This window comes from Dipodomys merriami, unplaced genomic scaffold, assembly GCF_024711535.1.
Source record: "Dipodomys merriami isolate MVZ:Mamm:240054 unplaced genomic scaffold, mDipMer1.0.p SCAF_2, whole genome shotgun sequence".
Lineage (NCBI taxonomy): Eukaryota > Metazoa > Chordata > Mammalia > Rodentia > Heteromyidae > Dipodomys > Dipodomys merriami.
In genome coordinates this window covers 49,448,441-49,476,232 of record NW_027203381.1, presented here as the reverse complement: position 1 = coordinate 49,476,232, position 27,792 = coordinate 49,448,441, and the positions used below count along the sequence as shown (strand labels likewise).

General features: G+C 38.8%; 1 protein-coding gene and 1 non-coding gene across 2 annotated transcripts; both read right to left on the bottom strand.

The window, feature by feature from the left end:
* Nucleotides 1-760: 760 nt before the first annotated feature.
* Nucleotides 761-27,748, bottom strand: Fam210a (family with sequence similarity 210 member A). The gene is made up of 4 exons (XM_070029584.1): nt 27,517-27,748; nt 8,170-8,682; nt 4,816-4,927; nt 761-3,442 (listed from the first exon to the last, which is right to left on the bottom strand). The coding sequence occupies exons 2-4, from the start codon at nt 8,643-8,645 to the stop codon at nt 3,212-3,214; spliced, it is 819 nt and encodes a 272-aa protein (XP_069885685.1). The 5' UTR covers nt 8,646-8,682; nt 27,517-27,748; the 3' UTR covers nt 761-3,211.
* On the bottom strand, nt 5,527-5,656 carry LOC138832697 (small nucleolar RNA SNORA40). Its single transcript, XR_011373640.1, has one exon. It is a non-coding gene; the product is annotated as a small nucleolar RNA SNORA40 (small nucleolar RNA).
* Nucleotides 27,749-27,792: the final 44 nt, after the last annotated feature.

Below are 27,792 nucleotides of genomic sequence, written 5' to 3'. Positions count from 1 at the left end.
AACCATTTCTGGTTCTGCAGAACTCCAGTCAGAGAGGCATACATGTCCCTCTGTGCACTCAGGTGCTGACCAGGCACCTCTGCCCATCACTGAACCTTTCTCAGACAGGTTCTGCTATGGTACTACTCAAGTCAGCCTAGCAACAAGCTCTTAATACCAACCTGTAGCTTGCAATGAAGGCATGCAAATAGTTATGGAGGCTTCCTTTTGAGACTCTGAAGTAAAGAGTGGGGCCTCCTGTCAGAAAATAATCCACAGCAAACAGAACCGCATTCCTATCTCCATGGCAAGTACCTTCCAGAAGGGCTGCTTAAATAAATTGGAAAAAATGATTCCACAAAAACAAATTTCAAAAAATGATTACAACTTCAGAAAAATCAGGAGAAGTTACTCACTTTTCCTGCCTCCCTTGCTCAAACACCTTCTCTACCTTTTTGTCCATTTTATGATCATTATCTCTTATGGTAGTTTGGTTTATGTGTTAAACTCTGAACATGTGAACCTAGTAGAAAGAACATGAAAAGCAGCTTACTATGTTTAATACAGCTTCCTTTTTTTCTTCAAATACCTCTCTGCCCAAACTATGAAGAAGTTTAAAAATCCTAGGATTTGTTTCTAAGGTCACAGAAACAAGACAGCCATAGCTCCATTTCACTCCAAGCATAAAGGATACATAAAGGACACAGTCCTTCATTTATAAATAAGAGTAGAGGTATATTCTATGACCAAAAATAAATACAAGATAATACCTTAAGTCATAATCTTATTATTCTTCTCCTGGGAAGAAATGTCTCAATATAAGCATTTTTCTTTTGTTGACATCCAAATACAACTGTCTTCAGGTACTTCAAAAGGTTGCTTTTGGGACAAGATTGACTGGAATGTACATACTGTAAACATAGGAAAACTTAATAAATTCCCCTCTGTATAACTAATGTAAGCTAATAAGTAAATAAATAAAAGGTTAGTTTTGCTCTTGTTCTTCAAAACACTAAGTCTCTTCAGCTAATCGTGTCTCTGCCATCCCCTTCTCCTGCTGCACTGCAGAGACTCGCTTCACATGTGCTGCTCAGCCTCCCACCCTCTTGGCTCACAAAGGCATAAGGCCTGCAAATGAAACAAGGTTCATCATATAGAGCAAACAATAAACATTATAGACTTCCTATGCTGTCCCCCTGCTATCACTAAGACTCTAAAGTCAACCAATTACCCATCTCTCTTTAAGCTGATTGTAACTTACCTTCAGGACCAGCTTAGTAACACATTGGCAAGAGCATTGTCACATATTTCCCAGGGCCAAATAATGACAACACAAGCTCCCAAATCTTCATATGATTTTTTTTTTTTTTTACTGTTTTTGAGGTACACACAAGCAGCATTTTATTTTCTGTAACTGGGTAAACACAACCCAATTATAAAACTGGTGACAAAATTCACATGGACTGAACAAAAGAGAAGAAAAAGCAAATCTTAGTCTCAGAAGTATTAGTAACTTCAAAGAGCTCCCAATTCATCTGATAGACAATATGTCCTATGCAATGGTAAAGGAAAGTAATTGGTTTAGGAAAAAGAATCCTGATTTAAGAAAGAATTCAGATTTAAACACAGACTATCTCAACTAGTTAAAAAAAGTTATTTGTTAATACTTCAGGGCTTAGTATCTGAATAAGCATGCTAAAATGTGTTACCTGTGTTTAGATTTGAAATGTGCCTTCAATGTGAAGCAGTGCATGGGACTCTACATTGAGATAAATCATGCCCCAACGAAGATCAGACACACAGATTCTTCCATCACAACTCTCCACCACCCCAGAGATAAAGATTCCAGTCATATTCACTTAAAAAGTGTCTGACTACAGTGATTATTCAATGTAAAAACACTGTTTTCCCTTGGAACTATTCTCTGAATATGGCCAAACTAAGCTGTTGATAGAAAGGCCTGCCACGGAACAGGAAGCAGGCAGAGCATCTGTGTAGCAAGGCCTCTGCCATTCTCTTGTAGCAGCCAAATCAACACAATACCCACTAAAGAGAGGTAACCTCCTCCTCCCATGTCAACCCAAAGGTTAGAAAGAGAGGAAGGGCTGCTAAAGAAACACCCACGATGTACTCCATGATCACAGTCACTTGCCCATCTCACAACAACTGATTCATTCCAAGCAGATAATTATCAAGTAGAACATTCAGCAAGATTTCCTTTCAATATAATATAAAAAGCAGCAGCCATAAATTTAAGATGTCCTCCATACTGACATCAAAATTATCAGTGAGACAAAGACTCTGGGAAGTGGCCTGGCATGCCAAGGAGGTCCATACTCCTCAGGGACAGCACTGGCGCTATGACAGAGTGGTACCATCCATACACTTCAAAACCTCTACTGGCTTGAGTCACTGTTAAAAATACTTGATTTCTCATTTCAACCATAATCAACTTTATAAAAACCTTCACATTTCACCTAAGAGATTAGCTAAAGAGAACACAAATGAGTTACAAGAGTATGTGGTGTTCTTGTACTCACCACCACAAGCTTAAAAGGTACCAACGGCTGCATATTTTCTGTGGAAATTGTGATTCTGACAAGCTTTAGATAAAAATTATTTTTGAGTGTTCAATTTCATTTATATATAACCAGTACATATTATTTACATATATATGGTTGAATTTTTATCCAACTTTCTTCATTAAGGTCTCTATTTGAACTGATAGGTAACTGTTAGATACTTTGTCAATGAAAGAACTAAGCACCTGGATGGTCCAAGTCTGATTCCACCCAGAGAACTGAATATAGTTACAATCTTCATTAATAGCGCAGAGATTGAGATCTGGTATTAGCATCCTGTCTTGTCTTCAGGACACAATTATTCCAAGAGCTGACTTAGTCTGCATATGCTACAGCCAGAATACAGAAAACAAATTTGATTTTGAAGACCTGGGGGAAAAACCCTGACATTGAAGATATTAGCCACTGCTTATTGTTACCACTAATGTCAAATTCTTACACTGGGCTTTCTTCTTAAAAAACAAAAACAAAAACCACAATTTTTCTAGTGATTTAACTTTAAAAAGGTTATCTTAAATTTCTTTAACCCCTAGAGAACTGATATATGAGTCAACTATCCAAAAAAAAATAATGAGAATATGTCTTTGTCCAAAGACTCTAGAGGGTTAAAGTGCAGGAATTTTCTATAGCTTGCTAAATAGGGCACACTGTTATGCCTTTTTTTTAAAAGAAACTTTTTCTTTGGTTTCTTGTAATTTCTCAGTGAGTCTATCTTTTGTCTCTTCCATTTTCTCCGTGATGAGCTCCTTAGTCTCTTCCATCCTGTCCTGCAAATACTCCTTGACAGGTGGTGGAGTCGACATATAGCCACGGCTGCGCAAATACTTCACAGTAAAGGACGTTCCTCCCAGGGTCACGGTGTAACGGGCAGGTGTTGCAATCTTAAATAAGCAAGCAGGCAGATGAGCAAGGAAAACTGAGTTGAAATTTAAATTCTTGTTTCACATCAGTACATATTACTTTACTGTTTGACAAGGCTACTGCGGTAACACTACTTTTACTTCCTCTTCAAAGTCATGTGTCATGAGGTTCTGTTCTCAAACAATGTGACCCAAAATCTCAGAATTTTCATGGCTGACACCACTGAGGTCCTTAGCTACCTGCTAGCTAGTGAGCCTGCTATTTGGACATCAGAAAGAGGATAAAGAACCATTAATATTAATACAGATGCACTTGTTTCTATGTCTGGAAAACTATCTGGGGCTAAGCGCTAGTAGAGCTAAAGTTTTTCAAACGTAACAAGAGCCAAATATTTCTTTGCATGACTCAAGTTTGCTCTACTACTGAACTATTTTCCTTTGACTCTTCCAAACTATGTCCTTCCTTCTTGTCACAACCTGTCTGGGGTCTAGAACTTCAGTCAGCAGCATCTGTAAGGCCACAGTGTAAAAAACAATGCACTAAACAGGTGGGTCTGTGGTAGCCTGGCCAGAGATAAAAGTACTAAAATCCAACAAGAGATGAAGTGGTCAAAAGCAATTGTGAAAGGAGAAAGTTGCTGTTTGTAGACTGCTGTAGGCATGCTGTGTACCCTCAAAGTGAAGGAGCTTCTATGTGTACCCAGCTAATATCCACTCTATCTTCCTCTTAACACACCTCATTTTGGGGGTACCTTGAAGAAACAAAGTATCTGTTTGCTGTTCTACTTGAGGAACTGCCTAATTCCTAACCCAAAGAGGGCTGTGAGAGGGTAGAAATGCTGCTCATCCATTAACTTCAGCACAGCTTCCCAAAGGTGCGCTGAACCCTGTCTCACCTACACCACACCATAGCAGGCTGACTGAAAGTACCAAGAGAAAGAAGATAGAATCCTGAATTCCTGGGAGCCTAGTATCAAAGTGATTAGTTAAACCTTAGTATCACACTTGCTGAAAAAAGATAGGAACTATTATAAACTGTTAAATAATGCTAAATTTCATTAACAAGTAAGGCATTATGGAGATCTGATTAAGAGAAAAATATAAGTGAAGGATCAATCAAGTAAAATGTCAAAAATATGACTACAACCTTAGAAATACACAAATCTAATATACAAGTCTAACAGTGTTTCTGACCGATTATGATCTATTTCAAAGGCACTTCTTAAAAAATCATTTGAACTTCAAAATTTTATAACCTTATTTTAGTCATTGGACATATAAAAGATGAACTATAATGGTTTACATATAAAAAACTATCAAGAGCTAACAAGGATGTCTGGGGGTTATAAGTAATTGGTTAAATATGAGGGAAGGTATCTAGCAGTGGCACCCACCTTAAACATGGCATATGCTGTCAGGGCATTTCCACTCTGGGAGTTTTTCAGAATGTTTACTACACTGTCAGGTAACCCAATGAGTTCCAGGAAAGGGATGACATTCACACCTCTGTGAAAGAAACACAAAGTCACATATAAACACATTTTTAAGGGTTTTTCAATAGTATATCTGAAAACACTCAGATCAAAAATTTTCACTTGTAAATTGTTATTCGCTCAGTAGGGTCAGGAAAAAAATGAGGCTAGCTTGTGCTACAAAGTAAGGCCCTGTCTCAGAAAATAAGCAAAAAAGAAAATACACAAAAATGCGTTGATTCTGAGTCATCAAGTACTTGAATTTAATTAGCACTTTCCTAGAAGGACAATACACAATTGGTGTCACTGTCACACGTCACCTCACCATCTGCATGTGCGCATCCTACTTCATGTATTTAGAAAGCAGAAGCATTCACCAGGCAAACTAAGAGATTTGGGTAATCTAAGAGAGAAGGATCAGAATTACTCACCTGATCTTCATTTGTTCATCCAAACTACTTTAAGATGATCCAATTCACATTTCAGGAACTACAACTTTTACCTTTAAACTGCATATTATTAAGCTATACCATTGCATAAACAATGTATTTTTTATTTTAGCTTTTACATCAACTTTATTTTCAGAGCCTATGTGAGTTAACGAACACCCACATTGTCAACTTTTGTAGAAATCATATTCATTCTTACATTTACCAAAATCTATACTCAACAATGAGTTCTGGGTTGCAAAAGAGGGATTTACTGTTTGCACCTGTCTGTAAGGCTTTGTTACAAATTAAACAAAGACACACACACACAAGCACTAAAACAAGGTATATTTTATCATTAATACTGGCTATTAGGCAAAGGATAAGTGACAAAATTTTTAAAAGGACATTTCAATTCTATAATCAGACTTAAAAGACAATTAAAGAACAAATACTAGAAACTGCAACAGATTCTTAAAGGAAGGGAGGGAAGGCAGTGAGTTTCCAAGCTGAGTGGGAAACCTGGGACTTCAGTATTTTTAGATTCTGTATTATCAACACTTTGCTACACATGCCCTTGGCTTTCCCACTTTTTCATTGTGTGGGTTTTGCAATACTACAATCCTGTACTCCTAAATCAAAACCAGAACATTCACTTACATAAACTAATTATCACATTCAGGGTATTTAACATGTATAATAGTATGGTGTATGTAATACAAACTTTGTATTAAATGTTCCTAAACTGCCCTAATACCTTTCTTACTGCTTTGTTTATCTCTCACTAGTCTCCTCCCTGGAAGTGCTTCCTGTACCTCTTGTTAGAAGTAAAGCAGGATGTCTTTCTTCACAAGGTTATTTTGAGAGGTCTAGGCCAGTTTTTTGATGACCACAGTGCTGGTTGCTAGAGTAATGCAGTTTGATGTCAAATGTTCATCCTTCCAGCTACAAAACAATGTCTCCCTCTTTCTTTTAATGGTAAATAGGCAACTAATAAGTAAAAGAAAACTTTTCTCAGTTAAGACAAAAATACAAAATGTTATAACTAGTATTATGTGAGCTAGAAAGAAAACTGGTGTCCAATCAACTCTTTCTGCCTGGCTGAAGAAGCTAAGCATCCAATGACTTCTGTTCTTTTGCAAGATACTGGTTCTCTTTCACTAATGAGCTCTCTTTTCTAAGTATGTCTTGTGATTAAACCATTAAAGAAGACAGTTCTGGAAGCAGCACATTCTGCATCACATAAACCAGCTGTGTGAGGCTGTCATAGGACTGCCCACAAAGTCAAGGCTGACAACCTGAAAGCAGAAGAACAGAACAGCATCAACAGCACAAGGTAAAGAAAGCTCAGTCTCTTAGAACTGGTGCGAGTGGCTCACTTCTTTAAATCTAGCTTCTCAAGAGGGTGAGATATGAAGATGGAGGTTCAAAGACAGCCCAGGAGGAAAGACTCTTCTCCCCAATTAACTTCTAAAAAGCTAGAATTGGAGCTGTGACTCAAATAGTAGACCACTACCCTTGAGCAAAAAAAAATCTCAGGAACAAGCACCCAGGCCCCAAGGTTCAAGTCCAAGTACTGTCAGAGACAGACAGACAGAAAGAAAAAGAACAAAAGAAAGTAAGAAAGAGAAAGAAAGAACGAAGAAAAGAAAGAAAGAAAGAAGAAAAGGACAGAAGGAAGGAAGGAAGGAAGGAAAGAAAGAAAAAGAGAAAGAGAAAGAAAGGAAGGGGTACAAAGGGAGAGAGGAGGGGGAAAGAGAGAGAGAGGGAGATCGAGAGGAAGAGAAAAAGAGAAGGGGAGAGGGAGGGAAGGAGAGAAAACATCTTTGGGGATACATTTCATTTCGTCAAGGAGTGAGCTCCATGTACTGTATTTTATGGATGGCTTTCAAACTATTGAATATAGTCAACACTAAGAAGTCAATGGACTCTGGAAAGTATGTAATTCTGCTCTCACTAGATGGAGGCAGTAAAATCATCCACATTGGCTATACAATGCCCAAACCACTCCCCAGGCCAAGTAGCAAAGCCCTGCTAGGCAAAACTGCTAGTAAGTACTTCTGCTATCTAAGGTGACCAATATAACTTACCTTAAAAAAGCCAAGCTAAATTTAACAAGAAAGATGCATTGAGAAATATTACATTCTACAATACTAGGAGACTAGGCCTCTAGACCCATGTTTATCACCACTTCTGAAAGACCTTACCATGACATTTATTGGAGTGAGAACCACAAAACCTCTGTCTTCAACTAGTTCACTTTTGCATTTATGAAAGATAGCACCTAGACTTTGGCAAAATGTAGCGTGTAAATTCCCACCCAAATCAAATATCTGATAAAATAGGCAGCATTTACATTTAAAAACATTCTAACACATAAGTACCAGACACATGGTACTGGCAAGTTTCTGAAGCCTGGTACCTTCTTTCCAGGCTGCCCTGAATGTGCAGATGCTGCCAGCAGTGAAGAGGGCCTCAGAAGGCCTCTGCTCTGAGACCTGGCTCATCTACCCAGGTGCATGCAGACGTACCTCCTACCAGCTGAGGTGATTTCAATTCCCCCTGCCTAAGCTATTTCCTCATGAATAATGGGAAAAACTGGATTACTTACTTCATTTAGTCTCTGTGAGGGTTAAATGAGATGACAGTTTAAAAGCTGAGCAAAATGTATAAACACAGTAAGCAAATGTTAGCTGTTTTATTAAAATGTAAAAAAAAACTACGGAAAATGGTTATTCTTTACCAATATACTAAAGCAATAGAAAAAAACTAAGCCTATTATTAGTATAACTTAAAAGATTAACAATGTCATAAAACACAGAAAGGAGTCAACCAAGCAAAAACTTACTTTATGGCTGCATAGTAAAATGTTCCAAACCAAATACCAGAAGTTACTAGATGAACAGGAATCAAAACTTTCCCATATTGTCTAAATGTTTTCTTAAATCGCTGATAAAGGCTAATAGATTTGTCTTGTAAAGGATCAGTCTCTTCCTTTTTTTCAGAAGGAGCTCCTTGGGATGTAGCACTAGATGATAAAACCCTCTTGGATGAAGCATCCTGCCCCCATCCTTTGTGGTGAAGGATCCGTGGCCGGGGAGGCTGAGCATCCAATGGCTTCTGTTCCTTTGCAAGGCACTGGGCAGTAGGTAGGTGCAGCCGCTGCTTTTGAGAGCAATGTACCCAAAACACTTTGGATTCAGCACTATACAAAAGCAATGGTCCCTTTATATTCTGGTAGTGTCCAAAGAGACCAGCTTTCTGTGGTTCCCAATATGTTCTGTGGGTCAGCCGAGACATAGTCCGTGGTATGTTCCATTGCATTTTGAAAGATGGTGATGGATTTCAGCTTCTACAGAGACTGGGTTTAAAAAAAATTGGTAGATTATATAGAGATTTCCATTTTACACCAATCCACTTAAAAATTATCATTGAGGGAAGGGGTGATATTGTCCAAAAAGAAGTGTACTGACATGTAACTGTAACCACTCTGTACGTCACCTTTTTTTGGGGGGTGGGGGGGTGTCTGGTTGTGGGGCCTGAACTCTGGGCCTGGGTGCTGTCCCTCAGCTTTTCGGCTCAAGGCAAGCGCTCTACCACTGAGCCACCTTCCCAGCTGTACAACACCTTTATAACAATAAAAATAAATAAGCTAGGCGCTGGTGGCTCACACCTGTAATCCTAACTACTCAGGAGGCTGAGATCTGAGGATCACTGTTCAAAGCCAGCCCAGGCAGTAAAGTTTGTGAAATTCTCATCACCAATAAACTACTCACAAAAGGCCAGAGATAGAACTGTGGTTCAAATAACAGAGCACTAGCCTTGAACAGAAGAAACTTAGGAGCAGCTCCCAGGCCCTGAGGACCAAAAAAAGCCCCAGGACCAAAGAAACAAACAAACAACCCCCCCCCAAAAAAAACCCACAATAAAATAGTATCATTAACCATTAAGAAGTAAAAAAAAAAAAGAAAAAAAAACAAGATACTGCTACCCAATTTAGAGGAATTAATATTAAAGTACACAGTTTTAAAGGCACTGTGATTATAAAATTCCACTATAACTAAAAAAAGGGATATAAATTGGCCCATTATTGTACAAAGAAGCAGTGCATCAGAAATCTTGGTCAAGATGCTTTGGGGTGTTCTATGCAATTTCCTTTCAGACTTCAAGCCCAAGTCCAATAGTAAAATGAGGATTATTTCACAGGATTTGTATAGAATCACATCAAACTTCTGATATCAAAGTGCTCTATAAACTAGTGATCATAACCCAAGTCAGTTTATTTATCATAGCTGTGAAGGATAAGCATACATCAGTACCATCTATTGTCTACAGCCTGAAGACTACATTATATCAAGCTATAAATCACATATGTAACTGAAGAGCAACAAGAGTTAGCCTGGTATTTTATCTTGACTTTTTCCATAAATCAAGACAGGAGAAGGAAACCATGTTCAATGATGTCTGAGCATCGGTGTAGAATTAAGAAAGACAAGATATTTGGGAGCCAGAGGCAGAAAAATTGCAAGTTGGAAACCAGTCTGGATTATATAGAGGGACCCTGTCCCAAAAATCAAAGCAAACAAACAAAAAATACCCCAAGAATAACAAGATAGAGACTTTTCCAATATAAAAACTTTTTCACAAAGGCAATAAAATATAACTTCAAAAGAACATGAAGTATCACTAATACATGTTAATAAAAGGAAAACTCAAAACCTATGAACTTTAAAGACAGACTGAAATAAGACATTATTTTGAGCAACTTATTTAGCTTCTTTGACTCTCGTTTTTCAGTGGTAAATGGAACAAAGGAGCATTATTAGTATTATTATACATTAAGTTATTCCCTGTCCCCTACTTCCACCCCAATCTGTACAACTATCTTACCTAACATGTTGAAAATAATTCTTCTTCTTCTTATTATTATTATATTTTTGTCAGTTATGGGACTTGAACTTATGGCCTAGGCACTGTCCCGATGTTTTTCTGCTCAAGGTTAGCACTCTACCACTTTGAGCAACAGCTCCACGTTAAGTTTTTTGGTGGTTAATTGTGGATAAGAGTCTCACAGACTTTCCTGCCCTGGCTGGCTTTAAACCATATCCTCAGATCTCAGCCTTTTGAGCAGTTAGGATTATAGGTGTGAGTCACCAGTGCTTGGCAGATTCTTATTTTTATTTTTAAATCTTATTTTATTGTAAGGATGCTGTACAGAGGGGTTACAGTTATATAAGCAAGGCAATAAGTACATTTCTTGTCCAGCACTGTTACCCCCTCCCTTGTTCTCCCACTATCCCTTCCCTCCCCCACCTCTCTCATTCCTCACCCCCCCCCAATACTGAAGTTGTAAAGTTCATTTCCAATATACTGTCTTGTGTGTATCATTGTTGCAATGGGTCATTCTGTGTCCTTGTTTTAGCGTTTTGTTATTTCCCTTCCCCTCCCCAAATTAGACAAATGTATATACAAGACACAGGGTACCAAAATCAAGCACAATGACAACAGGGGATATACCATAGGAGGAAGAACATACAAAGGAAACAAACAAACAAAAATCACATACTACATTTAAAACAACAACAACAAAGAAAGACCTCTTGTGTCCATATCTTGGGGTTCATTTTACTTGAGCTTGGTTTCCTTCTTATTTTTACATGTTTCTTTATACTGGGATTTGAACTAGGGGCTTCATGTTTGCTAGGCAGGTGCTCTACTGCTTGAGCCATGCTTCCAACCCTTTCTACTCAGCTTGGTTGGAATTATTACCTAATTGAAATAGGATGTTATTTTTTTGGTTTCGAATTATAGTTCTCTGAAAATCTTCCTCTTGAAGATTAGGATTATAGGATTATAGGTATGAGCTACCAGCATGAACCTCCCTCCCTCCTTTCCTTTCTTTCCAGTCCTGGACATTGAACTCAGGGCCTGGGCACTGTCCTTGAGCTCTACCTCTTGAGCCACAGTGCCATTCTGGCCTTTTCTGTTTATGCAGTATTGAGGAATTGAACCCAGGGCTTCATGCATGCTAGATAAACACTCTACTGCTAAGCCACTTTCTCAGCCCAAAATTCAACTTTGTTGTTGCTGTTGTTGTTGCTGGTCATGGGGCCTGAACTCTGGGCCTGGGAGCTGTCCCTCAGCTCTTCAGCTAAGGCTAATGCTCTACCACTTGAGCCCCAGCACCACTTTATTTCTTAAATTGTATATTAAAAAGAGTTGTCATCTGGTTCTAGTGGCTCATGCCTATAATCCTAGCTACTCATTCAAAGCCAGCCTTGACAGGAAAGACAGTGAGACACTTATCTCCAACTAACTATCAAAAAGCCAGAAGTAGACCTGTGGCTTAAGTGCTAGAGCGCTAGTCCAACAGAAAAGTTGAGGAACAGCATCTGGGCCCTGAAGTCAAGCCTATGCTTGAGGGGGGGTGGTGGTGGGCAGGTGGGGGGAAGGATCATGTAAAAAGATGGCTGCCATGGGTTGGAAGGCTGGAAAGAATTATGAGTAGGTGGTACTTAGGCATTAGTATATCTATGCTATATATTAAAGATAGATAACTGTTATATGTCTGAGTGTTTATTAAACTTAAAACTTCTCTTAAACATTAAGAGTATATTTTGTCAAATATACTGACATTAGTAAAACCTTAGACTGTGGCACAGGACAAAAAAGTAAACAGAATTCATTAGGCTGAAGTAGAACAAAAGGTCCAAGAATTCTTTCTCTCAGGTATACAAGCTCTCTCAACATGAAATAGGCAACCAAAATTTTCTTCTTTCATGAGATTAAGAATATCCCAATATCTATTCAAGTTCTTTCATCACATTGTGACTTCCATTTTAAGATAAATTTCTGTTTGCTGATGAGAGGAAACAAAGGTGTGCCATTTGTTAATAGCAATTTCTGGGCCCCTAGCCGCCTTGTTCCTCAATGACTGTGATAGCTTCAATTTAACTTCTATCAACACAATCCATTTCCTTAAGCCTATTTTGTTTCTGCTTTTGAGGCTAATACCAGCAGTGGATCAAATAAATAAGCCCTGTCAAGTATCAAGTCACTGTTAAAAACCCTTATTCCTAAAAAAAAAAAAAAAAAATTAAAGGTCAGATCATGCCCCCTAGTGAATTTCTATGAAATTTCAGTAAATTCAGTAATTTTCAGAACCATGCTAAAAGTGGACCATTTCTTAAAAAACAGGTCACCAACCTAGGCAGGAAAGCCTGTAAAACTCTTATCTCTGATTAACTACCAAAAAAAGCTGAAAATAGAGCTGTAGCCTTGAGCAAAAAAGCTCAGGGACAGCACCTAGGCCTGGAGGTCAAGCCCAGAACTGGCATAAAAAATTAAAATTAAAAAAATACATCAATGATGTCTTCCAAAATGACTAATATATTCCTTTACACAGAATATTTACTATTTAAATCTCTTTTCGTAGGATCAAAATTCCTACAACAGTCTGTGATGATAACCTAAGGCCAGAATCTACTCAGCAGCACCACTGCCACTTGCTTCCTTTCACATGACAAAAAAGCAGGATTTACCCTCAGATTTAACAGGTACTTAACAGACCCTTTCTGAACTTTTTTCTTCATCCCTAAAATAAGGTTATGATACTTTCTTAACATGCTATTTACATTAATCAAAGAAAAAAAGCATATTAAGCATCTAGCGCCTTAGTTTATCATCTTAGTTTCCCTTCTTCACCTTCCTATTTACTAACTTAGTCAAACCAGGCCCCAATTCTTTATCTAGTTTTTTGCCATCAATATAACTGACACAAAAGATGCGAGACGGGGAATATAGGCAAGTGGTAGTACTTTGCCTAGCATATACAAAAAACATGTACAGCAAAAAAAAATCCAAACAACAACAAAAAAAGCCCCATGAACCCTTCCCTATATGCCTTCTTTGGAGTCCAAATGGCCCAAGATGAAACACTTACAGAAAAGTTAGTTATCTGTAAATCTTCCTATTCCTTCAGTTCCCAAATACTGTATGCAATCTCTCTGAATTAGTATTGTAGAGAGGCAACTCAAAGAAATGGTAAGGTGATAATGACCAAAAAAAAAAAAAAAAAAAAAAAAGGACACAGATCCAAGAAATACGAGCCAGGGTCCTAAAACTGAGGTTAGAAAAATGAAAATTAAATAAATGCTACTGGCTGAGATTATGAAACAAACAGATTTAATGTGCTTAAGACAAAAAAAATTCTTACAAGCTACATTTTGAAGTAAGTGACACTAGAACTCGGCAGGGAGACAGGAATGCTGTGATACAGAGACCCAGGCTGAGGGCACAGAGCCACAACCAGGTTCCTTGGCCAGACTCCACATGGAAGGGGAAAGAGTAAATGGAAATCTGTAGTGGGCTTCATCACTAAGGACACAGCAATCAAGAAATGGGAAGTTGTATAGAAATCATAGGCTTGGGGCCCGGTTAGGAGAATTGCCTAGAAGCTGTGTCTTTGCTTCAGAGAAGAAACGTATGTTTCCCCACAATGAAAAGAGCCAGAACTATTGCAGTATGGTGACACACTGGGAGCACAACCATGCTTCTGGCCTTTCATGGACCCTGAGGATTCAAGTTGCACATGGCATATCCCCTGGATGCCTTGGGCTCTGCTGCAACTAGCATCACCAAGGATGGGTTACCTGGCTTATAGTCAGCCTGATGCACAGGGGTGCGTGTTCCATTCTCTATCCTAGTCCTTGCTAATAATAAACAGTCACTATGATCCACTTTTAAGTGTCAGCACTACCAGTGCTGGAGTGGCCATATGTTGATTTATATTTTCACTGCTATATGAACAACAACCGTCTGAACCACTTGAGTACCACTATCCCTACAAGACATCCTGAATCAGAAGTGCTCTCCGACCCCCTCACATGTCATGCCATTGATTATAGCTGAAGAAACTACAGGGAGTGCCCAAGTGACAGTGCCCAACGGGAACCAAGGTCAACATAGACTATTCAACCAACACCTAAAACATATCTTTAGAGGAAAGACTTTTGGGGACTCCAAGATGGTTAAAGGCTGACTTGTACCACCACATTCTATCTCTAAGAACCAGCAATACAACTCAGGTATGTGGCTAAAAAGAGAGAGACAAGTTAGTAAAGTAGAAGAGGGCATCACTAAGTCTAAGCAGACAGGTGTCAGTGGCTCACACCTAGAGACTAAGATCTAGAGGATTACAGTTCAAAACCAGCACTGGCAGAGAAGTTCCCAAGACTCCATTTCTAATTAACCAGCAATATGCAAAGGAGGTGTGCCTCAATCGTAGAGCAGCAGCTATGAACAAGAAAGCCAAGAAAGAGTATAGGATCAAGTTTAAGCTCTGATATCACACACAAAAACACTCACGTACAAATACAGTCAGACAGTGGCTAGAGGAAAACAAAACAACAACAGACTTTGTATGGATAAACAAAACAGATAACGAAGCTGCTCTCAGCTGTGTCTCCAGCCATTCCAAGAGAGGGAGACTGGCACATTTCCCACAACTGCCAGGTCCCTATGAATACAGTATACATAAACACAGATGCCCATCAGGGATTTCTGGCATAACCAGCTGACCAAAGGCAGAGGAGGACCTGCTCTACTCATCTCATCAACTATAACTGAAACAGAGACTTAACTAACTATAGAAGACCAAACCCAGGTGGATCTAGGACCTAGTGGTTAAGTGAGTAAACACAATAGGAAAACTGCAGACAGCTCAGGAGCAGAAATAAAAGGAAAGCCCCTACTGCACTGGGACAGGCTAGCATGTCATGTACAGCATGGGAGACAGGGAACTAGGCTCACCCTTCCTCTTATCTTCAGATTTCTAAGAATGTTGGGCATCCCAGTGGGTAAAAGAAAACACAGTTTCCTACCATACTTTTATCAGAACTAGCTGACCAAGGACCAAGACACTTGAGATAAATCCAGGGTTAGAAAAACAAACACCCATTGGCCGAGGCGCAGCCGGTTACTTTTCTCTCTGACAGTTAATCATTAAGAACACACCTACCCCTGTGCATACAAGCAAATACAGTAGCACCTAAAGGAATTTCCTAAGACTGAACTGACCACATGCCCAGACACCTGGAACCACACTGGGGGTGGGAAAAGCCACTAGCATCTATGATTCTGATACGGCGCAGGAAAACGAGCTGGACACACTTCTTAAAACTAGGCTCCTGTGAAAAACATGCATCCTAGTAGATACAAGGAAATACAACTGCTGATAGGGTGTACTATTTTGTGTGTCTATGTCTACACATGTGCACTCATGTATGTTATGGTTAATACTGATGATCTCGAGGCCTCATGCTCTCAACTTTCTTGATCACACTTGGTGTTTATCGTTTGAGCCACACTTACAGTCCAGCATTTTTTGCTGGTTAATTGAAGACAGAGCCTAGTGCGCTTTTCTGCCTGGGCTGGTTTCAAAACCTCAGACTCCCAAGTGAGAGTCACTAGTGCCAAGTTCATGAGAGACTTTTGACACTCACTCTATCAGATATAACTGAAATAGAGCTTTAACTACAGAAGTCTATACCTAGGCAATACACATAACCCATAGTAGTTACATGAGTAAACACAACAGAAAAACTTCAGATAGACAGTTGAGGAGCAGAGTTTTGAGAAAAGCACCCAGTGCACTGACAGACCCAACAAGTATACTTTTTTTTTTGCAAGGGCACATACATTTTTTATTGTTATTGTAGAGGTGATGTACAGAGGAGTTACAGTCACATAAGTCAGGTAATGAATACATTTCTTTTTGAACAGTGTCACCCCTTTCCTCATTTTCTCCTATCCTATTACCCACAGTTATATAGTTCATTTTCAACATAGTGTCTAGTAAGTATCACTACTGTATTTGTTTACCCTTTGTCTTACCATTTCTTTGCTCCCCCACTTACCCTTCCCAAAAAGATAAACTTACAAGCAAAAGGTACAGAAAACAAAAACAGCAACAAAGAGGGGAGAAAAACTTTTATTTACATTTCTTGGAGTTCATTCTTTTCCTCAATAATAAAAACTTATTCTAAAAAATCTTTCTTACAATATTTTTCTAGCTGGTTTATTCTACTCCCTATGTTTATTGTTTTGAATTCCTTTATGCTATTGGATTCTTTGATCCTTCTCCAAATCCCTGACATCATTATTTTGTTTACTTCCAGCCCATACACTTTACCCTCTTCCTCATGACTTCCACTTTCCTTTTTCCCTCACCAAACTATTTTTACTAACTTTAAACTACTATTCAAATACTCTTTTGTTCCCCCTAATCTTCCTAGGTACTGCATAAGAATGATATTTCCTTTCATATACAACACAATTGATGATATACATGATTTTCTAATTGGTGAATTGTTACTGCTGACAAATATCTAGGTCAGTGCTGAGAAATGGTAGATCAATTTGATTACTACCCAGTATTTCTAGAACATACAGAAGAACTTCAACTAAAGCTTATGTAACTAAAATTGCCAACAAATAAACTGATTTCAGATGAGCAAATATCAACATTCAAACACATGAAATAGAAAAAAAGGTACTAAGATACCTCAAAAAGTCAACATACATACATCAAAGCATCTAAATAATAGTGAAGGTGAACAACTGCAAATCTTGAGCTCAAAAGAATGATAAGAATAATTAGTATGCTGAAAGAAAACAAACATAAACACATAAAAGAAATCAATGAGAATAAAAATACACAGCTCAATGAACCCAGTTAAGGACACAAATAGCAAAATAAGGAAGATAATGCAAGACATAAAAGGCAAATTCAAAAAAGATGTGAAAATCCAAAAAACCAAGTTGAACCCCTGAAAAGGAAAAGTCCTTAAGCCTAATTAAAAAATTCAGTTGTAAGCTGGGTGCTGGTGGCTCCTTTCTGTAATCCTAGCTACTCAGGAGGCTGGGATCTAGTTCAAAGCCAGCCTGGACAGGAAAGTCTGTGAGACTGTTAGCGTCAATAAGCCACCAGAAAACCAGAAATGGTGCTGTGGCTCAAAGTGTTAGACTGCTAGCCTTGAGTGAAGTACTACCCAGGCCTTGAGTTCAAGTCCCATGACTGACCAAAAAAAAAAAAAAATCAGTTGAATTGAGTGCACAACTGAACCAAATAAAGCAGAGTATCTGAGTAACTCTTCACAAATAAAGGAGAAATAAAGACTCTCCAAAACAAGCAGAAACTGAGAGTTGATTACCACAAGCTTGGCCTTACAAAAATACTTAACATAGCCCAACAACCAAAACAAAAAAAAGTAAACTACCAGTTCACAAAAAATACAGGAAAGTGTAAAACCTACTAGAAAAACGGATACACAAAAGAGATATGAAAAAAAACCTCACCAAATCATTAAGCCACAAAGATGATCAAAGGAGTAAAAGAATACACAAAACAAAATACAATTAGAATAATAATGTCTTTCTTTAATTATAATTTTAGATGTAAATGTACTCCTTACTACAATTAAAATATTGATTGGATAGTTTAAAAAAAAACACAAGTCTCACTGACTTCACCAATAAAGACACACAGAGTCTGAAAGTTGGAAGATGGAAACAGTATTAAATGCAAATAGAAGTCAAAGTAAAGCAGAATAATTACACTTATTTCAGAAACAAGAGACACAAACTACGGTGACTAAAAAGAGTAAATATATGTGCACTTAATTCCATAGCAACCATTTTATACAACAAAGTATCCTTTTATTAGCTCTAAAAAGGAAAGATAGGATCCTATACAATAACAGTAAGGGGACTAAAACATTAGTCCATTAGTTTGTTTTATTATTTTGGTGCTTGTACTGAGGCTTGAATTCAGAGCCTGGGCTATGTCTCTGAGGTTCTTTTGCTCAAAGCTAGTGCTCTACCATTAGCTACAACTCTACTTCCAGAGTTTTGGCCGTTAATTGGAAGTAAGAGACTTATGGGCTTTCCTGCCAAGGTAACTAGTTTCAAACAATGATCTTCAGCTATCACTGGTACTCAGCTAACACTCTGTGGGGGAAAAAGACAACCTGCCAGTTACTTTCATTCTGCTGGAAGCTGGAGGGGCCAGACCCTGTGTAGTATAGTGCATAAATTCTAACTTTTATCCTTTCTCTGTACATTGAGCTCAGAAATTACACTCTGCCTCTATGTGAATATAAAAAGAACAAAAAAGAAAAAACCTTAAAAGATGTGATGATGTGTCAACAAAGATGGGTTTGAGATGTTTGGGTGGGTGAAGTGGGCATTTTAACAATAGGGCTTTTCCTTTGGCATGTTTAATTATGATGTTTGGCAGACATCCTTGCAGTTTAAGATGATTCTTTCAAAATAAAATTCTCTCCTAATAATGTCTTGAGTTTTACTACTCTACAGGGAAATCAGTAGATTCTATATATAGGATCTTATTCAAAATTGACATTTTATACTGTAATTTTGCTCAGTTGTAAAGGTTAAAAGAGTACAAGTTGTTTTGTTACAATAAAACTAAATGTGCACGCATACACACACACGAAACATCAAAGTTCAACATCCTGTAAAACAAGCACACCTAATAAACACAAAAATTCCCACCCAGCAGCTTCAAAACATATTCTTTTTCATTAGCACATGAAACATTTTCAGGAACAGAAGACAAAACAAACCCAAAAAAGTTAAAATCATATCATGGCGTAGTCACAAAAGAAATACAAAGACATGGAGACTGAACAACACACTCCTTAATAAATGATGCAGGAATAAAATGAGAAAATATAGAATTCATTTTTGTAAAATTTATTGATACAAATGAAAATAGATAACATACCAAAACCTATGAGACCAAGAAAAAGAAGTACTAAGAGGGTCATTTATACAAATGAGTTTGTATTTTAAAAAATAATTGAAATAGGGGCTGGAAAAGTGGCTCAGTTGGTAGAGTGCTTGCCTTGCTTACATGAGGCCCTGGGTTTGAGTCCTCAGCACCACATATACAGAAAAAGCCAGAAGTGGGGCTGTGGCTCAAGTGGTAGGGCATTCGCCTTGAGCTGAAGAGCTGAGGGACAGCGCCCAGGCCCAGAGTTCAGGCCCCACAACCGACAAAAAAAAGAAAAAAGAAATAAATAACTTAATAATTCATCTTAATCTAGAAAAGACTAAATCAATACAAATCAGTATAAGAAAAGAAATAACAAAGATCAGAGCAGAAACGAATTAGACACTAAAAAAACTAACAGAAAAGGTCAGTGAAATGTTAAAAAATAAGTTGACAAACTTGCAGTCAGACTAAACAAGAAACAAAGGGAAAAGATCCAGATAAATAAAATCAGAGATAATGACAGAGAATCAACAGTATGGATTAGTACATAATTATATGCTAACAAATTTTTAAAAAAATAAATGGGTAAACTTCTGGCCACAGAGAACCTACCAAAACGAAACCATACAAATATGAAAATCTTCAACAGACCCCAAATGAGTGTGTGAATCATCAATAAAAAGTCTCCCAACAAAGAGAGGCTTACTTAGAACAGATGGATTCACTGCTGAATCCTACCTAACTTTTAACTAAGAATGAATCCAAATTGTTCTCAAACCATTAAACACACACACACACACACACACACACACACACACACACACACACACACACACACACACACACACACACACACACACACACACACACACACACACACACACACACACACACCAAAAAAAAGATAATTTTTCTAAACTTATTCTGCAAGCCCAGCTAGCATTACTATAAAGCTAGATAGGAGCATGTCTCTTATAATAAGAATACCTGTCCATCAAGTGAAAGGCCAAGTTTAACCTTGCTTATGAGTTAACTAGATACACTGGTGTTTATTGTACAAAGTATATTTCAGAAAATGTGATTTGATCATTAAGTACCAGAAGCCTGTTGTACAATGAGCTCAATGTATTTTTAGATTCAACTTTAAAACATGTCTCTTAAAGATTTGTATTTAGAATTGACATTTGTCTGCTATGCTTTATAAGGTGTGTCACACAGTGTATGTTATTTTCCTAACAAAATATCAGGCAGCCTTTTGGAAAACACAAAATCACAAGCCATTAACTACCTAATCTTTTTTTTTTTTTTTTTTTTTTACTAATGACTCAATCACCATGCAATAATCTACTTAGAAGCTCAATCTACTGTAATAATTTCAGCATTTCAAGGTATAAAGAGCTACTAGTTAAAATTCAAGGATATTAAATAACGTATTTTATCCAATTTATCTGGTCCAAAGAAGTTACAAAGGCAATGTAGAAATACAAACGGGGCTTGCAGATTTATAAGACTAACTCAAAACCTTTACTTATAAAGTGAAACTGTACTGACTGAAGTCACTTTATCACTGGTACCTGTAAGTTCTGAACTAGCCACTTTCCCCTTCTCTTTCAGGAGTGTTCCTACTTTGTGATACCTGTTCTCTCACCTCTATTCTTTAGCTGCTACTTCACATTCTTAAGACTGCACTACTCTTTCACCTACATACTGCTAATTCCCAGAGGAAATAAAGTGGAGCCCTGAAAGTATGCAAAAGGCCTTCTAGACTATCAAATTTCTACGATGATGTACATGAATTATTTTTACTTAAGAAACACATGGCCAGCAAGTTTTGAAGACATGCCGTTACCTTGGGCTCTTGACTACTGAAATGTACTAATTATTTTCTAGTTAGGTTACATGGTAACGTGGCCCATGTTTTTACCAAGTTTCGAATTTCTACTAAGCCAGTAGCAAGCCAAAAGCTGCCTCTCAAAAGGAGAGCTTTCAGGCCTGGAGGTGGTAGAGCACTTGCCTAGCAATCACAAGTCCTGAGTTCAAATCGCAGTTTAAAAGAGAGGAAAATAGAGAGGATGGGAGGTAGGTTGAAAGGGAGAAGGAGGGAAGACTAATGGGAGGGAGAGAGGGAAGGAGAGAAAAAGGGACCCAGACAGAGAGAACCAATCATTCATAGAGGACAAAAGAACTATTCTAAAACCCTAAGGATTACTAAATTACCCAGTGACTTCCTAAAGGGGCCTATCAAAGGCTCCAAACATCATTTTAATCTGCTACTGATGTGCTTAGTATCATGATATCTGCTGGAGCATATGGTCCAAGTGACAAAGCAGCTTACATAGCAGTCAAGACCTTTTGTGGAACTCTCTCTTATTTTGGGCCTATCCAAAACTAGCAGCTTTTGTGGCAGTTCCCAGCATAGGTTAGAATAGCACAATCAAATGAGGAATTCATTACATTCAAGATCAAAAAGCTCCACTAGACTTTGCTTCACTTTCTGTTGTACACCTGTAGATCTCTACAAAATTGAGGTGGAAGCTCCCAAAGTTTTGGTGAATTTATTTCACTTTATGATGTGCTAACATTTTACTAGTAAGCCTGAAATAGTTGTCACTTCTCACCTGCTAGGTCCAATCAGCCTAATGACATTACTGTAATGAATGGACCAGCAAAATGTCTTTTGGAAGGGAAAGGTAACCAAGGTCTGTTAGTTTAATGAGGTTGCTATAACAGAGTGCCACAAACAAACTTGTCATAGGCAACTCAAGTTTATTGTCACTATTACTGAAGGGTATAAGTCCAAGTTATGTTGCTGGTAAGGTTGCTAATACAGCCTTAGTAATCTACCATTATTTCCAAAACTTAATCTGTTTTGTGCTTTTGAGGGCTGTGAAGAAGAATCCATCCTATGTCTCTTCTGATGGGTTGCTGGAGGTCTTTAGAATGCCATGGCTTGTGGAAGCCACATCCCAATTTCACTTTCACGAGACATTCTCTGTGTGCATGTCTATGTCCAAACTTTTCCTTTTCATTAGGATCTGTTACATTGGATGAGGATGTAGCTTACTCCACTATTGCCCATCTTAACTAATTCATATCTACACCAATCTTTTCTTCATGTAAGGTTATATTCTGAGACATGGAGAGCTAGAATTTCAATGTATAATTTTTTTTGGGGGGGTGTTGTGGGGCCTTGAACTCTGGCCTGGGTGCTGTCCCTCAGCATTTCAGCTCAAGGCTAGCACTCTACCACTTGAGCCACAGTGCCACTTCTGGCTTTTTCTGTTTATGTGGTAATGAGGAATTGAACATAGGGCCTCATGCATGCTAGGCAAGCACTCTACCTTCCCAGCCACTCAATGTATAAATTTAAAGGGGGCAAAAATCAAACCAATAAAAGGTTCTTATGGCTTAAATTAGGTCACAGAGCTGAACAGTTGGTAAAACCTTGAAGTAGGACAGTGAAAGTGTATTACTGATTATGCCAGATGAAAGCAAATTGCTTTACACGATGGACTTTAATAGTAACTATTAAGAAAAAAAATTGGTTATTCAAACTACTAGGGAATACATACATTTGCTCAAGCAATGAAATGACATTTGGAATAGCAGTCCAAATTAGTTATCATTAAGCTTATGATAATCCACTATTATTTCCTAAACTTAATTTGTTTTGTGCATAGGTCAAAAAATATGTACCCTGAAAGTACATCAATTTCTACTATCTAAAACTATGGAAATGCTTTTAGCTTACTATTTTCCTAAAAAGAGGCAATTTTAGTGGCTTCTCCTTGGACTTTCCCATCACAACAGACTTCACTCCACAGATCAGGAAGCCAGTATGGGGCTTCTAATAATCCTTGAATATACCTACATTATGCGTCAAAGATTTAGAGTAATAACCATGGAATGGATACAAGGACCCAATAGCTCACAAAAGGTGGACCCAAGCTAAAACTTTATTGACCACTTAAGCTCTATAAGCCCTTACTCTGAATGGTTGATCACAGTGACATTTCAAGTGCCTGCAATTATTGTTGCCTCAGAGTTGGTATTCAGTAATCCCTACAAAGTCTAATTATTTCTCTCTCTCTCTCTCTCTCTCTCTCTCTCTCTCTCTCTCTCTCTCTCTCTCTCTCTCTCTCTCTCTCTCTCTCTCTCTTAGACTCTGCACAGTCTATGGTAAAAATAATAGGTCCCACTAGGAAAGGCTGGGAGAAAAATAGTATAAATTTGAGGCAGTGGAGTTCTTCAACATTCTGAATATTAAAATTACATTTGGGAAAGGACTAAAGAAACATGATTATTTTTTTTTTTGAAATTGAAATTAGACTTCTGTTTGCCTGACTTAGAATGTGTTTGCTAAATCAATTGATTCAGAATTCAACATATATCTGTCTTTTTATCTTCTAGGGAACCCATGATCAACCAAGCACCATCACAGGAGTCTTTGTTCTTCTGTGCACTCTGTTAGGGTATGCACGTTTGTTGGTCAAATGTTATCACAAGACCCTTGCCACCAAGGATCTGATTGTCTCTACTGCATTTAAGGATTCCCAATTTGATAATAGCAGCTCCCAGTGTAATTTCTGACCTACACAGAAGCAACCTTGAAACCCTCTCGAAACCCTTTAAGGATGCCAGGACTGCCCTAACAAATTTGATTCTCATAGTCATGATGAAAAGTATGTTCCTGCTGGGCGTCTCATACCTGTAATCCTAGCTACTCTGGAGGCTGATATCTGAGGATCATGGTTCAAAGCCAGCCGGGCAGGAATGTCTGTGAGACTCTTATCTCCAATAAACCACCAGAAAACTGGAAGTGGCACTGTGGCTCAAGTGGTAGAGCGCTCGCCTTGAGCTGAAGAGCTCAGGGACAGCACCCAGGCCTAGAGTTCAAGTCCCATGATGGACAAAAAAAAAAAAAAAAAAAGAAAGTATGTTCTTTGGCCTCTCCCACCATAGACAAGCAGATCTTACAAGACAAAGTTACTTCAACACTCCAGTTTTCCTAAGCCTCTGCATACCTTCCTGTACAGTATACTAAGGCAAGCCTGGCATTTGAACTTCATGTACAATAGTTTGTACCTTATGGTATAAATTTCAGACAATTAACAATTAGTCCTTTCTAACACCTTTAATTACAACAATGACTCCAGAAGCTCTGCTTAGTGGGTCCGCATCAATAAATTCAGGCTGATCTAACATTAAGTTCCTTCAACTATTATCCCATGTCTTCCCCTCCACCTCATTCTCCAGTGCTGAGGATGTTAGGCAAGCAGTCTACTACTGAGCTACACATCCATCCTATCCCATCCGCCTCATACCCATTTCCACACATATTTCCCTGATTTTCTCTCTGCAAAAATAGAATCTATTATGCAATGCTTTTAGGAACACAGTGTACCTTCTCAGGGATCTTACTTTGCAGCCTACTTTTTAGGGATACTCTTATTCTAGTTATAGGTCTAAAAGCAAAGGAGTGGGGGACAAGCCATGAGGAAAACCAGCAAGGTGTTGCAAAGCAACTACCACAGAGGAAGGTCTTCAGGCAAAACAGGGTTAATCTTGTCAAATAGAGATTGCAGAACTGCCCCTATGGGCAAACAATATTGGGCAAAACTTGGGAGTTCCTGACCTTAAGGATCTCTACAACCACTCAGTACAAAATTTGGGGCAGTAAGGATTCCCTAGCAAGAGACAAACTAGAAAGAAGTATAGATATACAGTACTATAGTCTACTAAGTTGACACATAAGTTTATCACCATACATAGTAAACTTACAGATTTATAAACCAAATGTTACAATAGGAAAAGTCTCTTAATAAGAATATTTTACCTGCTTCAAAAAGATGTGCATTTCCAGTATAGACACTATGTTAACAAGAGAAACAGTTTTTCTTCCAAGACTACATGGAGGAAAAATTCCATAAACATTTAAATGTTGTTATGAAACACTAACACTTTTTCCACATTTCAAAAACAAATTTATGTTATAAAAACTTTCAAACTTCAAGTGTAACTTTCAACCTTCAACTTTACAACAGAAATCACTTTTGAAATTGCACCCATAAGCATTCTTACTTTCTTAAAAATGATTTTAAGTAAACCCTCTGTATCACTTAAAAATATCAGACATTGAGAGGCTGGGAAGGCGGCTCAGTGGTAGAGTGCTAGCCTTGCATGCATGAGGACATGGGTTCGATTCTTCGGCACCACATAAGCAGAAAAAGCCAGAAGTGGCACTGTGGTTCAAGTGGTAGAGTGCTAACCTTGAGAAGCTGAGGGACAGTGCCCAAGTCCCACAACTGACAAAAAATAAAAAAATAAAAATCAGACATTTAAAACAACTTTGTCAAGGCACCTGAGTTAATCACTGAACAAAATATGAATTGTGTCCTGAAAGAGCTCATATTCTGGCAAGATAACATCCTTATCCAGCTATTAACTCTCTTTACATAAACCAAGGATTAAGTACCAAAACATTTCTTGGAAAAAAAATCTATGTGCTGGACAAGTTCCAGTTCTGAGTATGGACTTCCAGGAGACACTGTTTCATTATTGACATAAACTGTGTCTCTGCAGCCTGGGTCCAAAACTTAGCCAAGATAGTTAATCCTCATCTGTACAAACAAACAAACAAACAAACAAACAAAACAACAAAGAAACAAATGGGCTGGGAAGGTGGCTCAGTGGTAGAGCGCTTGCCTTGCATGCCTGAGGCCCTGGGTTCGATTCCCCAGCACCACATAAGCAAAAACAAAAAAGTCGGAAGTGGCGCTATGGCTCAAGTGGTAAAGCACTGGCCTTGAGCTGAAGAGCTGAGGGACAGCACCAGGCCCAGAGTTCAGGCCCCACCACTGGACTAAAAAAAAAAAACAAACAAACAATTGTAACTACCATACTAGATTATATAGTAACTAAATGCAAATATGCAAAGCACATAGCTTGGAGCATAGAAGGTATTGAGCTAATAATATTAGCTATTATTAATTCAATTTCTAGAAAAAAACAGACAACAATGGAGAAAATAACACCAAATCCTTTTGAAGCATTTCTATCTGATCCATTTACTTCTTGCATTACTAATTCCTAGAGTCTTTCCTATACCTTCAACTGATTTTATGACTTCTAGTTAGACTTTACAAGCTACAACTTGAAATCTCTATATATCTCATGCACAACATGTATTAATCATGAGTTTGTATAAATATGTAGTTACTAAGACTTTAATGAGAAAAAATTCTAAATCAAGCAGAGCAGTGCATCTCTGAAGTCCCAGGTTAGGAAGCGAAGGCAGAAGGATCACAGGAGCTGGAGGCGAGGTTGGCCTATATAGGTGAGCCGCAGTCAAAAATATTTTCTTTTCAAAGTCAAAATTAGACTAATTTTCCCTAATTACAACACCAGTTATACCAAGAGATTGGAACAAGTAAATATGGGTCCTGTAATTGCTTGGTTAGAACCACCTGAAAATATACACATTCAGTTTTTATGACTTATACCTTTGTAGCCAACAATACTTAGGAAGTAAACTCTCAACCAAGCTAATTGCTGGTCCTTATTTGTTATGAGTAAAACTCTTGGTTCCAGGTTTACAGAGGGTAATAACCTCTGAAAGACTGATGTTCACAATTTGTAAGTGACCAGATTGGGAGGTGCTTGCCTTTCCCAAAGTCAAGTCCATTAATTAATGTAACTGTACTTACTACATGTAAGAAGGCAGACTGGTGCAAGGTATTTTGAAAGGACCCATTTTAGTAAAGAACTCATTAAAGTGGAGAGGTCCTAGGACACAACATTAATATGTAGTGCATCAACAAACCACCTTAATCCACAGGTAGTTTTAATTCCAATCTCGAGGTAAGGGCCAAGAAAGTCTATATTTCCTCCTTTCCTCTCATACCAAAGTCCAGCCAAAGGAGTGCTGAGAGCCCAGATGTTTCTCAAGTCTACCTAGGTCGCCCTTTCCCCCGATCTGACAAGAGAAGGGACTCCAAGTCGGGCGATAGGAAATTGGCCTGCTAGTCCCTAAATTAAGACATTGCTCCTTTTTTAACCACACGTATACCGGCGGGAGTTTCTAGGCCCCTCAACGGGCTTCCGAGGCAAGAGAGGGCAGGCAGAGGGGAGAATTCCAACCCAGGAGGGCGAAAACAGTCGCAAAGGCAGGCACTACCAGCCAGGACTCTAGCACGACCGACCGACGAGGGCGGGTGACCTCTTTCGGCCGCAGGGGGTGGGTGATGAGGCGGGGACCGTGGGTGACCCCCGCCAAAATGACCGACGCCTCCAAGGCTCGAGAGCGGCACGCGCCGGGCAGTTGCGGGCTCTGCTCCCCGAAATTGAAGGTGCCCTCAGGACCCTTCCTGCGGCCCCACGCACGGACTGGGCCCAAACTACCTCTGAGGACGTCGGGGCAGCCGCTGCGCCCGGGCGTACAGTCCGGACCACAGCTCCTCAGATGCCGCAGCAGTATTTCCTCCAGCAGACAGGCCTAGCCGAGCGAGCGTCAGAGCGCCGAACCCGCAGGACTTGGGTGGGCGCTCGCTCTCGGATGCCCCAGGTCCTGCTAGCCGCGCCCACAGAGTACTCGTGCCGCCCGTGCCTGCTCCGCGCCTTCACGCCGCACGCCCCCGCGCGTGGAACTGTGGGAGTTGTAGTTGTAGTTCTGGCGCT

What these genes read in the sequence shown, in the direction of transcription:
- Fam210a (XM_070029584.1), bottom strand. Translation starts at nt 8,645, where the DNA reads ATGCAATGGAACATACCACGGACTATGTCTCGGCTGACCCACAGAACA. An exon ending in TTTTACTATGCAGCCATAAA is followed by an intron (nt 4,928 to 8,169) that starts GTAAGTTTTTGC and finishes TTTCTTTCACAG; the next exon opens with AGGTGTGAATGTCATCCCTT. An exon ending in CAGCATATGCCATGTTTAAG is followed by an intron (nt 3,443 to 4,815) that starts GTGGGTGCCACT and finishes TGCTTATTTAAG; the next exon opens with ATTGCAACACCTGCCCGTTA.